The sequence below is a fragment of the Cynocephalus volans genome, chromosome 12 (assembly GCF_027409185.1).
Source record: "Cynocephalus volans isolate mCynVol1 chromosome 12, mCynVol1.pri, whole genome shotgun sequence".
In the NCBI taxonomy this organism is placed as follows: domain Eukaryota; kingdom Metazoa; phylum Chordata; class Mammalia; order Dermoptera; family Cynocephalidae; genus Cynocephalus; species Cynocephalus volans.
In genome coordinates this window covers 94192639-94205955 of record NC_084471.1, presented here as the reverse complement: position 1 = coordinate 94205955, position 13317 = coordinate 94192639, and the positions used below count along the sequence as shown (strand labels likewise).

At 38.0% G+C, this 13317-nt stretch overlaps 1 protein-coding gene across 1 annotated transcript in view; it reads left to right on the top strand.

Annotated features, from left to right (window-relative positions):
- Nucleotides 1-13317, top strand: part of PIK3C2G (phosphatidylinositol-4-phosphate 3-kinase catalytic subunit type 2 gamma) — a 372771-nt gene that overhangs the window by 153091 nt on the left and 206363 nt on the right. Inside the window, exons 19-20 of the mRNA XM_063075729.1 lie at nucleotides 4380-4473; nucleotides 10875-10969. Of these exons, the coding sequence (XP_062931799.1) occupies nucleotides 4380-4473; nucleotides 10875-10969 (189 nt within the window). The remainder of the gene's footprint in view (nucleotides 1-4379; nucleotides 4474-10874; nucleotides 10970-13317) is intronic.

Below are 13317 nucleotides of genomic sequence, written 5' to 3'. Positions count from 1 at the left end.
CTGATTAGATGTAAAGATAAGAGACTACTAAGAATTCGACAAATATTTACTCAACTATGCTTGGACTAGGGACTCATAAATGAATGGGTCTGCCCTCACCCATGTCCATATGATAGGATCCATAGAGAAAGGGGAGACTAACTCTACAGGGGCTAAAGTATGGCTGAACAGCTTCACAGGTAAATTTTATGCTTGAGCTTGTACTTCAGGGATGTCTAGAATTTCACCAGATGGGAAAGGTAGAAAAATGTAATGAAGAAGGCAGAAGAGGGGCAAAACATCACCTTTAAAATTTCAAGTCCACGTGATTGGATAAAGGTGCTAACACAGATTACAAGAGGGAAGTCTGGTGGTAGAGATTTTTTAGGTAGAAAGATGAGTTCACCTTAGACAGTCTTCGAAGAAATACTTAGGGGATGCCCACAAATCTGGAGGCACTGGGAACACAGACAAAATTTTCTGTTCGTGGAGTTTACCTTTTAGTGTTTGGAAATAAATACATAATTAGAGGTATAGTGTTCCCCAGAGTTTTGTTTTATTGTGGTTTGTTTTCTATTTTTCTGTCTTTTTTGTTTTGTCGTTAATATCAATAAGGTAAAATAGGCACAGAAGAAAATCATGGGTGACTAGTATCTGAATTAACCAGTCATCACTTCGGCAACAAAGTGTACCTAGTAACTATTCCCTCTAAGACTTCAAACTGTCCTCAAACTGACCTTGATGTCTACAAGCTTCAGGCAACTGGTTCAGTAATTGAGAACAATAAATTAGAGGCAACACATTTAGTTAGGGGAATCTAAAGTCTTCATGTGCTAAAACGAGCTGACCTTCGTTTTGCATTTTTACTGCAGTTTTTCTGTTCTCTGTCTGTGCGTGATGTTACGCTGAGATCTTCTGACCTTAGCAATACTTCACGAGATGTGTCTGGACTACAGTTCTTACTAGGTGTCTTTGCAGGAATGTTCAAAGGGAGAAATATATTGGAAAAATCTTTGTAGGTCTGAGTTTTGAGTGAATAACCTTGGAACTGAAATTCTTGTTGCAATTAAAAATGCTTAGCTGAAATGAAGAGAAAATATGTAGCCTGTTTCACATTACATTGCAAACTGTTATCAAGGACAGTTGAGGGATACTGAGTATTACCATTTTTTTCACCTGGTAATACTCTATAGCTTTTTGTGCCTGGTTGTGACTCGATAGCTGCGTAGTATTCATTTTACCCTGATATGCTAAAAAAAGACTGGACATGAAAGACCTTAAAGTTTTCTGACCCCCACGCTACCGAGAGCCAATCTTCAGAGCCCTCACCTAAAGCATTCAGTCAGTTCCCCAAAAAGGGACTTGTATATTGGTTTCTTCATTTCTTTGTTTTTTTGTTTGTCCATTTTTTATTTTTTTTTATTTTTATTGAATCAAAATTGATTATACAAATTTTGGGGGTTCAACATTGAAATATGCCGATCAAATCAATTTTACTAGCATATGTATTGTTACAAATTGTAATTATTCTTTATGCCTCTTATCCAATCTCGCCCTATCCCCCTCTAGTTACCCTAGATTTCTCCTCTCCTTCTGAAAGAATAATGGTTATTCTATTGGTTTGTTGCCTAGATGATCTGTCCAATGCTGAGAGGTATGATCAGGTCCCCCAATATTATCATAGAGCAGATACTTCTGTCACTCTGAAATGGGCTTTGGGGAGAGAGACGTCCTCTTCTTTTCTTTATCTCTGCTTGTGACTCTCCTTGTGTCAATGTACTCCAGTGGATGGTGGACCATCTGCATGGTGGTTGTGGCATCTAGCTGCTTTCACAGCAGCCACAGTTATAGTGGTGGCTGTGGTGGGCCACCCACACAGAGGTGATGTTTTTGGCATGCTCCTTGGCATTGGCAGTGTGCCTGCTTGTGGGGATTGTCCAGTCCCTGGATCCATACCTTGGGACCCTGGGCGGGCCTCAAGGCACTGGCGCATTGTGGTAGGGGGATCCAGTCCCCTGCTCGGGTCCCCAGGCAGGCCCCAAAGTGCTGGCATGGTGCCTGTTTGTGGGAGGGGGATCTTGTCCCTGGCCATACCTCTGGGCCACAGGCAGGCCACAAGGTGCTGGCACAGTGTGCCTGGTTGTGGGAGGGGTGTCTGGTCTCAAGCTCCATGCCTTGGATCCCCGGATGGGTCCTGAGGTGCTGGTGTGGTGTAGCTGCTTGCGGGAGGGGAGTTTGGTCCACTTCTCCATACCTTGGGTGCCCAGGTAGGCCCCACAGCACTGGTGCAGTGTACCTGGTTGTGGTAGAGGGGTCTGGTCCCCAGATCCATGCCTCAGGTCACCAAGCAGGCTCCGAAGTGCTGGCATGGTGTGTCTGGTTGTAGGAGGGGAGTCTGGTCCCCTTCTCCATGCCTTGGGTCCCCAGGTGGGCCCCAGGGCACTGGCACAATGTGCCTGGTTGTGGGAGAGGGGTCCAGTCCCTTTCTCCATGCCCCAGGCCCCTGGGCAGGGCCCCAAGATGCTGGCGGTGTGCCTGGATGTAGGAGTGGGATCCGGTCCCCAGCTCCAAGCCTTATTTTCCTGGGTGGACCCCAAGGTGCTGGAGGTGTGAGTGGTTGTGGGAGTGGGGTCCAGTCCCCGCCTCCATGCCTCCGGTCCCCTGGTGGGCCCCAAGGTGCTGGTGGCATACTTGGGCCAGAGCTAGTTTTTTGTCCTTTGCTTATGTCTAAAACGGGGGAACTTCTTGTGGGCTTGAGCTAAATTGCTGCTTTGTTGCTGTTTCTCTAGGGAAGGTTTTTTGTGCAGCTCAGTGTTTAATGGTTGATTTTATAGGTACTTTCAACTTTCCAGAGACTGGGTGCACCTGGATTGTGTAGAAACTCTGATCTGAGCCTGAGTTTTTTCATCAAACTGCATCCCATGCAATTCTGCATTCCCAACCAGTCTCCTCTGAGTGGTCCTGTGCTAACTGGGGGGGAGGACCAGCTGTCCTTGCTGTGTCCCAGTGTTCTCCTGGTGGGCCTGTCTCTCTTACCACCCATGCTCCAAACACCTCCCATGGGGCGGACCCTGCCCTGGTCCCTTGTGGTGACTCACCAGCCTCTGAATGGCTCCCCTTTTTCAGCTGTTCTGGCTCCTCGCTCCTGCATGGTCCATGGGAACCCTCTTAGTGGTCTTGCTGTCCTGGGGGCCACCCAGTCCCTCTTCTCTCTTGCCACCTTCAAGTAACTTCATCTGAAGGGCACAGCTATGGCTTCTGCCAGCTACTGTTCCATGCACTCAGCAGCTCCAGCCTTAAAGCAGCTGCGGCCTGAAACACTCAGAGCAGTTTTTTCTTTCTCTCATCGTGGTTTCTCCCACCTTCATGCACTTCATAGGTCTCTCCTCCTCTTCTCCTGAGCTCCAGCAGCCCCAGCTTGGCTGATGTTACATTTTTATAGTCGTAAATTGGTTGATTTATGGGAGAGAGTGACGCTGCAGACCGTCTATTCCGCCAACTTGACTGGAACTCATTTCTTTGTTTTTAAGAAAGTCACTACAAACAGTTTCTTCAGTTTTAAATTATGACTATTATTTTTTTTTCTGAAAACTTATTTATTTTAAATTAATCGTTCTTACCAAAAGCCTAGTTATTTCTAACCATGTCAAAGCAGTGTAGTGCCAATGTTATCTCCAGGCCCTTCTCAGGAACTTTGAGATAACTGAATCTAATTCTTCTGATGGAGCAAAACGATGACAATCTGAGGAGCCCATTGGAGAATAAACTGTTTTTGGCATAGTATTCAAATGCTGAATACCTGCGCAAATTTAGTTCAATAACAAATAAGTGCCTAATGGGTGCTGAATCTTACAACAGGCATATGCAGTCCAAAAATGGATAAGGCACAGTTACTCCAAAGAACAATACAGTCCTGTAAGATTTAGCCTTATTAAATTATTTTTGTTTATTTATTATAAGGTACTTTACATTTCTGGTTTACATTAAGATCTGGCTAAGACCAGTTTAAAAATATTAGATCCCATTTTTAGACACACAAAACATCAGATCTCCAGCTGGTAGTAATTTATTTAACAAATGTTTGGCTAAATTGGAAGCAAAGATTTTCATACTATTTTAGAAAAGATTTTAGATATCCCATAATCCACATTTTATAGATAAGAAAGCTGGCAGGGATCTGAATTAAACCCATGTTTCCAAAGTACAGTCAAAAGGCTTTCTACTGCAGTCCACATGAGAGTTTAGAATACAGATAATGATTATCTCAACTGATTGTGGGATTGTTATTTTACCTCGTGCACTAGGGGTAGAATTCATTCTCTGTTTTCCCCGACATGTCTCATGCATTATTTCTTGCCATTAACAGCTTAATAGACATACTCATATTTACTGTGTATTAGTTTTCCAGATCAAGAAATTCGTAAAGTTGCAGTTCAACAATTAGACAACTTCTTGAATGATGAACTACTGGAATATCTCCCACAGCTAGTTCAGGTAAGAACAGCAGAGTTGCCAAGGAAAACTAGAATTTTAACTCATGGTTCTCTAAAAAGTTTCCAATGAATCAACAATATTGATTTGATATTGCAATATTGATTGATTTGATTGCAATGATATTGCAGTTCGTCCAGTTCAGTGGCTGAATTATAGCTCACATGTCAACATGGGTAATGCAGACATTCTCTAGCCAAAATGGGTACAGTTACAAAAAAGGTATATAAATGCCAAAAAAGAAAGTATTTTTAAAACAATTTGCTTATTAATCAGAACACAGAAAAAATGGAAATGCTTGTAATGAAATCTTTTCATCTGACTTCATACGTAAAACAATAAAAAAATTTACCAAATAAATGTTATGTAGAAAATAATCATTTGCTAGGTGGCTCCTCACAATTTATGAGTTTTTTGCCTATCTCTTATGATACCAGGCCCAAGTCCAGCTGTCTGCCCCCTTTCAAAAGCAAACCATTCAAAAGTCAAATGTTGGTGAAAATCCATGTCAGCTTTTATTCAGTAATACCAGTGACCTAAGGAAAGATGTTAGGCTGACCCATTTCTCCAGAAAACCTGAAGGAGCATAGCCAGACTAAAGCCATCTCAAAGACTCAGATTTACTGAGGAGTTATAATAAGGAGGCTGAGGGAATGGAACATGGGAAGTGAAAAGCAGGAGGGAGGTGAGCATGAGCTGTGGGGGCTTCGTGTAAGAAGCCAGGTGCAAGAATTTGCCAAGGCTCATCCGGTTTCTGCTCCTGTCCTTCAAGATATCTTAGGGTCCTGATTTGGGGTTAAATCAGCATAGCTTTGCTGATGTCTTCCTTGGTTTCCCGGCGACTGGATAGCATGTGTCTTGTACCAATCTGCAGCTGCAGGCTGACTGGAAAATAACTTTACATTTACCTAAACAATGTCATCTTGCCCTGTAACCAGGGTTTGAAAAGGCAGATAATCGTGGGAAAAGAGGGAACTCAGAGAAATGCATGCTAGAAGAGGCCACGCAGTTTTAGTTCCCAACATGACTGCAGCAGTCCTCCTCACTTCAACAGCTTCCCCACTGTCAAGAGCTCCTTCCATTTTTATGGAATATGACAGAAAACTCATCTTACTGTTTTGAGCTGAGTTAGGATGAAGAAAGGGTTAATTTGGAATGGAACAATTTGACATGATGGAGGACATAATAAGCTTTTGGTACCTGGCTGGAGTGGCAGAGGGATTAAGGGCATTTATATATCTATTGTCTTAAAAGTTGGTTGACAACAGGTGGCTTACTCAGAATTAGTGAGCTATACATTAATTGGTACATGAACAATTTTAAGAACTTACATAAAATCTTGGTTTAGGAACAAGGTGTCTCACCCAAGTCGTGAGCCCCACCTTTAAGGCTGTGGATACTTTTAGAGAACTGTTTGTGTAGACAAAAAACATTATTTTCCCCTTTTTGATCAAAACAGTTTTTACAAATCATTCATGATCAATTTTTCGATTGAAAAGATCTCACTTTTTTTGTATGGATTCCTCGGTGCTAGAGAGGTTTATTCCCAGATTCTCAAGTCTCACATCAGGGGAAAGATGAAACAGCAGTTACACCAAATTAGGGCAACATGAAGTAGGCTCAGGAACTTAGAAGAGACTTGTTATTTTATAACCAGTGTTTTCGATTGCATCCTGTTATAAAAAGAGAGAAAAATTTTATTGAACTTATGTAAATAACAATACTGTCATAAAAATCATAAGGATATTTTTAAATAGACTTCATATTTTGGAGGAATCAAGTAGGGAAAAAAACAAGTGTTTCTATCTTTGTTCATAAAAGTATATGCTACCAAATGCTGTAAGTCACACATAGCTTAAGAGAGAGGGTTTCCTTTAAGTCTGGAAAACAAAGCATTTAAGTAAAGAACCAAAAACTTAAGTTACAAAACACTATCTTTATTGGTTATTTAACCTTACGTAATGAATTTTTGTTTTGTTTGATCTTGATTAGCAGTTTTATAAATGCATCTGACTTTAGAGTTTTGAAAAATGTTTATTTTGTTCATTGATCTTAAAAGTTATTTGAAACCTGTGTTTAAGAGGACTTGATTATAGATAGTATTTTTCATGAATCAGACTGCAGATGTCTTTAGAAAAAAATCTAAACTTGTAAATTTATCAAAAGCAGATCAATACTTCAAGAGAAACTTGTTCAAACATGGGGGAAATTTAGCTTTGTATCAGTGTCTTTTTAATATTAAATTTCAATCTTTAGCAAAACTTAGAATAATTCTCTTTTAATTATAGCTAGCTTAATCACACACAAAATGCTTTTTTAAGTTCACTCTTTACAAACCATTTTTACACTTATTCAAACATTTCTACAACATGTTTTAGACTGTTTTATCCTATATTTACTCTTTTCTAAATAGTCATTTTGTTTTGAGACAAAAATTCACTATATGAGATCTTTTTATACAAAATTATTATTTTTTAACCTTCTTAACCACCACTATATCTTTATATCCATAGCTTTATATATATATATATATATCATCTTTTTCTCCTTTTTTTTGTATACATAATACTGAATTAGCCTCATTTATCTAAAACCTGTATGATCAAAGGTTATTCTGTTTTAGGCTGGGTTTATAACTATAACTTTAAAAACCTTTAGCAGAGCAAAAAAAAAAAACCTTTAACACTTGTTTTTTCAGTTTCAGTTTCAAGTGATTTTAGGGACTGGCTGAGTTGTATAAGAAAAACAAAATCTCCAAGTAGCCTTGATTCTTTTAATAGGCTTCTCTTAAACAGTGAGTTTTTGTATTTCTTATTAGAGTTTCTTTTTTCACACTTGTAGAACTGTGTGTGCAGATAGACAAATTTTGTCCAGAGACTTAGACAATTATAACTTCTTGGAATTGATTTTTGTTTCTCAAGTTCACCAAAGGAAACTCTGAAAGGGAAAAAAAAAAAAAAAAGAAAAACACTTTCTTTTTGGTCATCAGATCTTTAATGACCAAAAGGCACAAACTTAGCTACACAAATCCAAACAGAGCTTTCCCAAACAAACAAAATGCTGGCTTTTATGTCCTCGAGTCATTTCTCACACCCAAAATGGTAATTTGTAACAAACAAACAGCATTTCTCACACCCAGATAGTACCATTAACAACAAATGGTGTCGAAAGAGGACACCCAGAAGGACTTACCAGCTCAGAGCTCATCAAAGCCCTCACTAACGTTGCCTTCCTTCACCAACCAAAAGGCAGGAATTACTGGTTAATACCACTACTGGAAAATCAGGAAAAGTCCCCAAAATTCCAGCCATGGGGCTGGCCTACCATAGGCAGCTGGCACCTACAGGTGGTCCCAGCCTTGCTGCCACAGAAGTGGTGGGGTTAGCCATCCCAGGGCACTCAACTACTGGCTGACTTGCCAAAATCTGATAGCAGCCGGGAGAGGGGACATAGTTTTCTGATGTCTTCCTTGGTTTCCCAGAGTCTTCATAGTATGTGTCTTGTAGCAAATCTGCAGCTCCAGGCTGACTGGAAAACAATCTTATGTTTATGTAAATAATGCCATCTTGCCCTATAACCAAGGTTCAAAATATCAAATGACCATGGGAAAAAAAGAGAACTCAGAGAAAAGCATGCTAACAGAGCCCATATGGGTTGAGGTCCCAACATGGCTTCAGTCTTGCTCACTCCAACACTTAGAGGATTATAATGTTAATTATAAATCTTATAAAAGTAATTTCTAATACCCAAATTTTGCCTCCAAATTGTACATTTTAGTAACACCAAATATCACAATATTAATTTTAGACCATAGTATAAAGTTAACTAGAAATATGAATAAAGACCTATTTAGTCTGAATATAATGAAAGATAAACAATTAAATTACACATTTTACAAATGACCAGGTAAATGATTGAATATCCAAGCCAGAGAAGATAGTTTTTCCAAGATGACTATATGCTGAGTTCTGAATAGGTCTAAAATAGTGGACTTATGTTTTGCTTTGATTTTTAAAATTCAGGTGGCTTCTTATCTGAAAGGTCAGTTTGTAGTTACAAGCTATTTGAAATGCCAGGTGCCTCAGGTTTTGAACGGTGACAGGAGACTATAAGACTGATGGGGGAAGCCTCTATTTAAAAAGCCCAATACAATATTACTTTGCACACAAACTATACATTTCTCTGAGGTCCTCCTAAAGAGAGGGCCTGGTTTAGAAACGGCTGCACCATAAAGTACAATCCAACCCTTCTATCAATCCTTATAGGTAGAAGGTGACTTCTCTAGACTTGCCAGGATAGTATAGTGAAAATAAAAATTAATATGAAGGATCCCTATTAATTAATTGAGGGATCCCTATTCATCACACGGTTCATGGTTATGGGCAAAAACCATAGCTAACTCTAACCCACTCAAAAGAGTAAGTTTTCACGGAAGTTTATATAGATTGAACTCACCTGAAATCTTCAGTCTGACTGAGTATGCTTGACACTGGGAATATCACTGAGAGCCATATACAAATTGCAAATACAAATTTCTAAGACAATATACACACAGAATCTAACACAACAAACACAGAAGGTAAAACTAGGTAAAGCTGCAACTACGTACTAATTAATCATGAAGATTATAAGATATTCTGAGATGGAAAGAAACAAATAATGTGACTAGAAAATAAAAACCAGAAGGAGTTTCAAAATATTCATTGTAGTGTTTGCCCTTAGATGTCCACGCTCCACCCTGACTTTAAAACTTTCTAACACATACAAAATCCTAACCATGTTGATTATTATCTAGAGACATGCTATTTTATTATGTATTATCATATTAGAATGATACAGACTGTATTAAAGCAGTAAGACAGGACTCTAAGACCATAATAAAAACAGAAGATATGGTTCATAGGTACGAGTCAAATACAGGGTAAATTTAAAAGATTCGTGGAAAAGTAAAATTAAAAGATAATACAAATTTTTCCATGAACTTTTTGAAGCACTCTCATAAGATACAGACCCAGAGGTTACTGCAAACCAGTTAATAGTAACATGGTGTGCATAAGAAAAATTGCCTTCACCCTAGGTGGTAAGTCAGGATTTAGGAGGAAATTTTACCAGTAGACAGAGTAAAGCAGGGAGTTTGGAAACATGGGAGGTAATTTAAGAGCAACAAATAGTCATTGGGTTTGTGAAGAAGTAATGGGGCAGAAATCAAAAAAGACAAGCATGGAAGTAAATTCCAAGACGTATCTCCTGCTCACATGCCCATATGATAGGCTCACTATTGGGGCATAAATAAAACCCATGCCCTAGCCATCCCAGCATTAGAAAGGAAGTGAAAGAGGGTCACGGCTGCAGCCCAAGGCTGCACACATTACGGTCTTTCTACATTCAGATGGGAGCAGCAGTTTACACCAAACGTGCTGAAATCATCTTTGCCACTCTCACACCTCAGGAATTTATAAACTTTTCCATCCTTGAGGATGGTTCGCATGCTGAGGTGTCTCTTCAGGTGTGTACGTGAATGAATATAGTAGTCATTTTTTTCTGCTGCCTGTACTGTGGTATATAAAGCTTGGCTTTAACTCTGGGTGTGTGAGAGAGACAGACAGACAGACAGAGACACACAGAGAGAGAGACAAATGGTTTATTAAACAGCTAAAGATAGAAGCTTTTCCTCTCAAGCAGGAATTGGCATTTTTATTAGAAGAACCTGGTTTTCATCTTCGCATATCCAGATTCCCAGGATGCTGGTGGCAGCCCGTTTACAGACGATCCTAGTGAAGTCTCTGCAGAGGGCAGGTGGAGGTCAGAATTAGGTCCCTAAGTACGTCAGGGGCTGCCATTGCTATCTGTCTTTTCTATCAGGTTGTTCACAGTGGAGATGGAAAGGATTTAGAATGGGCTACTGTGGTAGAAGTCAGCTTTGAAACTTTAAGCAAAGCTTCAAGGTCTCAAGTTAATACAGATATACCAGTTGGTGTTTTCTGTTAATGCTTTGAGTGTGCATCAATTTTATCTCCAAATGGGTAGAAATAGATTGCTTCATAATACTATTTTTAATAACCCAGGAGCATTGCTCATGGTACTACTTTTTGTGCCAGGATTCTCCCCCAGAGCATGGTTGAACTCCACCAACCACCTGCTCTCATTTATTATCCTGTGATCCTAAATCATAACAGGGAAGGAAACAAGACTACACGGTCCCAAGTTGTATAATGGTGTGTGTGTGTGCTGTTATTAGTTATACATCGACTAATAAAGCTATTAAATGTATTATTATTAATATTTTGTTAAAATATGCATGCTGTTTTCCCTGGTCTTTTCTCAAGTCTCTGAAGTCCTTCTGTCTTCTGCTATAATTTTGTTACTGAGTAAAAAGAGTAAAGTAATTATGTCTCTTACTTCAGGCTGTCAAGTTTGAATGGAACCTTGAAAGTCCTTTAGTGCACCTCCTACTACATCGTGCATTGCAAAGCATCCAGGTCGCCCATCGTCTTTACTGGTAAGATGAACTAAAACAGGTTAGGATGACTTTTTAATTGTCACCTTTTCTGTGGGGCAGCATTAGAAGAAGCAGAAAATTCTTATATCTTACAATTGATATAAACCTCAAGTTAAAATTCAATCAAGTTCAAGTCTTTGTCAAAGTTATTTTTATTTATGAGTATCATTTAACTGTCATCATTTTCAAAATCTTCCTTTTGGATAGTAACTACTATTAAACAGCAAGTTAAATCCAATCAAAATTTTAAATCTGGATGATTCCTTCTCTATAGCTTTAAATGACATATGCCATTTCTAGTCATATCTACTCATGAAGATTTCATTATAAAATGTAGTTGTAAGACTGTGAATGTTTGGAAAGTGCTTTTTGTGTGACATAAGTTATAAACAATGGAGTCCAAAGGCCAATATATACTCTTTTCTGAATATTCCTAGGGAACTACACTTTTCCCAAAGCATCAATTCAGAATATTATTAGGGGAGAAATAAGCCCTACTTAAGAGATTTCAGAATTTCTCTCACTATCGGCTACTTTTGCTCCTATTGAACATGATGTTTTTTGCATGCTGTTCTTCCTACTTTTCTTTTTATTATTAACTTGTAGATTCAATTTCATAGCAAAATTTTAACAATCACAAGGGTCAATGACATAAGGATGAAATTGAGTCTATTGTCCCCACAAATGTATGACAGACATCATTTACTCGCTTCAATTTCTAGTTAAGGATATTAATTAATAGAAAAACATCAAGTCAATATCATTTTGAAGGAAAGAAAGAAAAGATCACAACAATAAGTTGAACTTTCAGAAGGAGAGAACAAACATAAGTATACTAGAGAGGGGCGGAAGGAGAGAGGGAGTCTGGAAAGTGATAGATTGGGCAAAGGGCATAAAGAAATATGACAATTTGTAAGAATAAATATGCTAATAATAAATTTTAAAAATTTTTAAAAAGAGTTTGAGTCAAAAAAATATCATTCTGGGTATGAGGTTTTTATGCTTCAAGAAATGTTATTCATACTGAGATTGATATTAATCCTCTCATGCAAATGAATCAAGCATTTCATAATAAAGAAACACAAGGAACCTGTCAGAGACCAATGTGTGATTTGCTACTCATTTGCATTTTGAATGCCTAATTTAAGAAGTAAAACATTTCCTCTAGTATGTAACTATAATAAGGCATCAGATACATCGACTAGCACTGGCCCTTTAGTGAATAGACTTTTATCAAAGTTCCGAATGAAGTCTTAATCTTTTCAGTTTTTCAGCCAGCTACTACAGTGCTAAGGGAAGTTAGAGGGATACACTTTGTGGTGTTCTCCTGTCATACTAAATAAAGCTAGGACTCCAATAAACTGAACATTTGCTTCGCTTAAAACTTAATTTTTTTATATATAGGCATTATTAAAATGAAAGCATATTACTGAAAAGAAACATGACCAAATAACAATCTTGATGTTAATATTTGAACCAAAATATAACACGAAAGTACATAAGGTATAAAAAGTATTTATAAAGATAACTTTTTAAAAGGACATAAAAAATAGAATAAAATATTAAAGGACTTATTATTCTAATTGATTAATGAGTATTATAATACTTGTGCCACCTTGGTAAGTTCTTCATCTGCTAAAGTGTGTATGAAAAGTGGAGTCATTTGAAAGGCAGCGATGAGTGTAAAGTTGCAAATCAGTGTCCTATTTGCAAGTTCACTGTTCCCAAAGGGGTTGGGAGGAAACATTTCTGTGTATAATTCTCACCCTTATGAGAAAGATCAGTAGTAGAGTCCATTTCTCTTCTCACTGATTCAAGAAGAAAATAAGATAGAATACAAAAGAATATAAATCATAAATAGATGCTTGTTTTTCAGGGTTTAGTTTGTGAGACTATGTAAAAGGGAAAATTAAAACAAGGAGGGAGATTTTAAAATACCTACCTTCCTTCAAAACAAATGAATATTAAGAATTAGGCAACATGCACTAAGCATGAAATAACATTATTAAAATTTACGACGTATCTTGGATTTAAAAATAGTTGATGCCTAGTACCATGTTTAGGAAGTATTTATGTGCAAAATGTTTAAGTTAAAATTTAAAATCTCAATCTATATTTCCTTTTTTAAAAAAAATAGAAAAAGCAATTTTCTGTAGTAATAATTTTTAAAAGCCAGAAACCCACTGGCCATCAGTTTTATGAGTTTTTTGTTTGTTTGTTTGTTTTTAACATGGATAAGCTACTACTTTCTCAAATTCAACATATTCAACACTGAACTCAATATTTTGCCCTGCTCACCCAGGCCCTGGAGTCTTCTCTGGATCTTTCCCTGTTTCTCATTGACATGA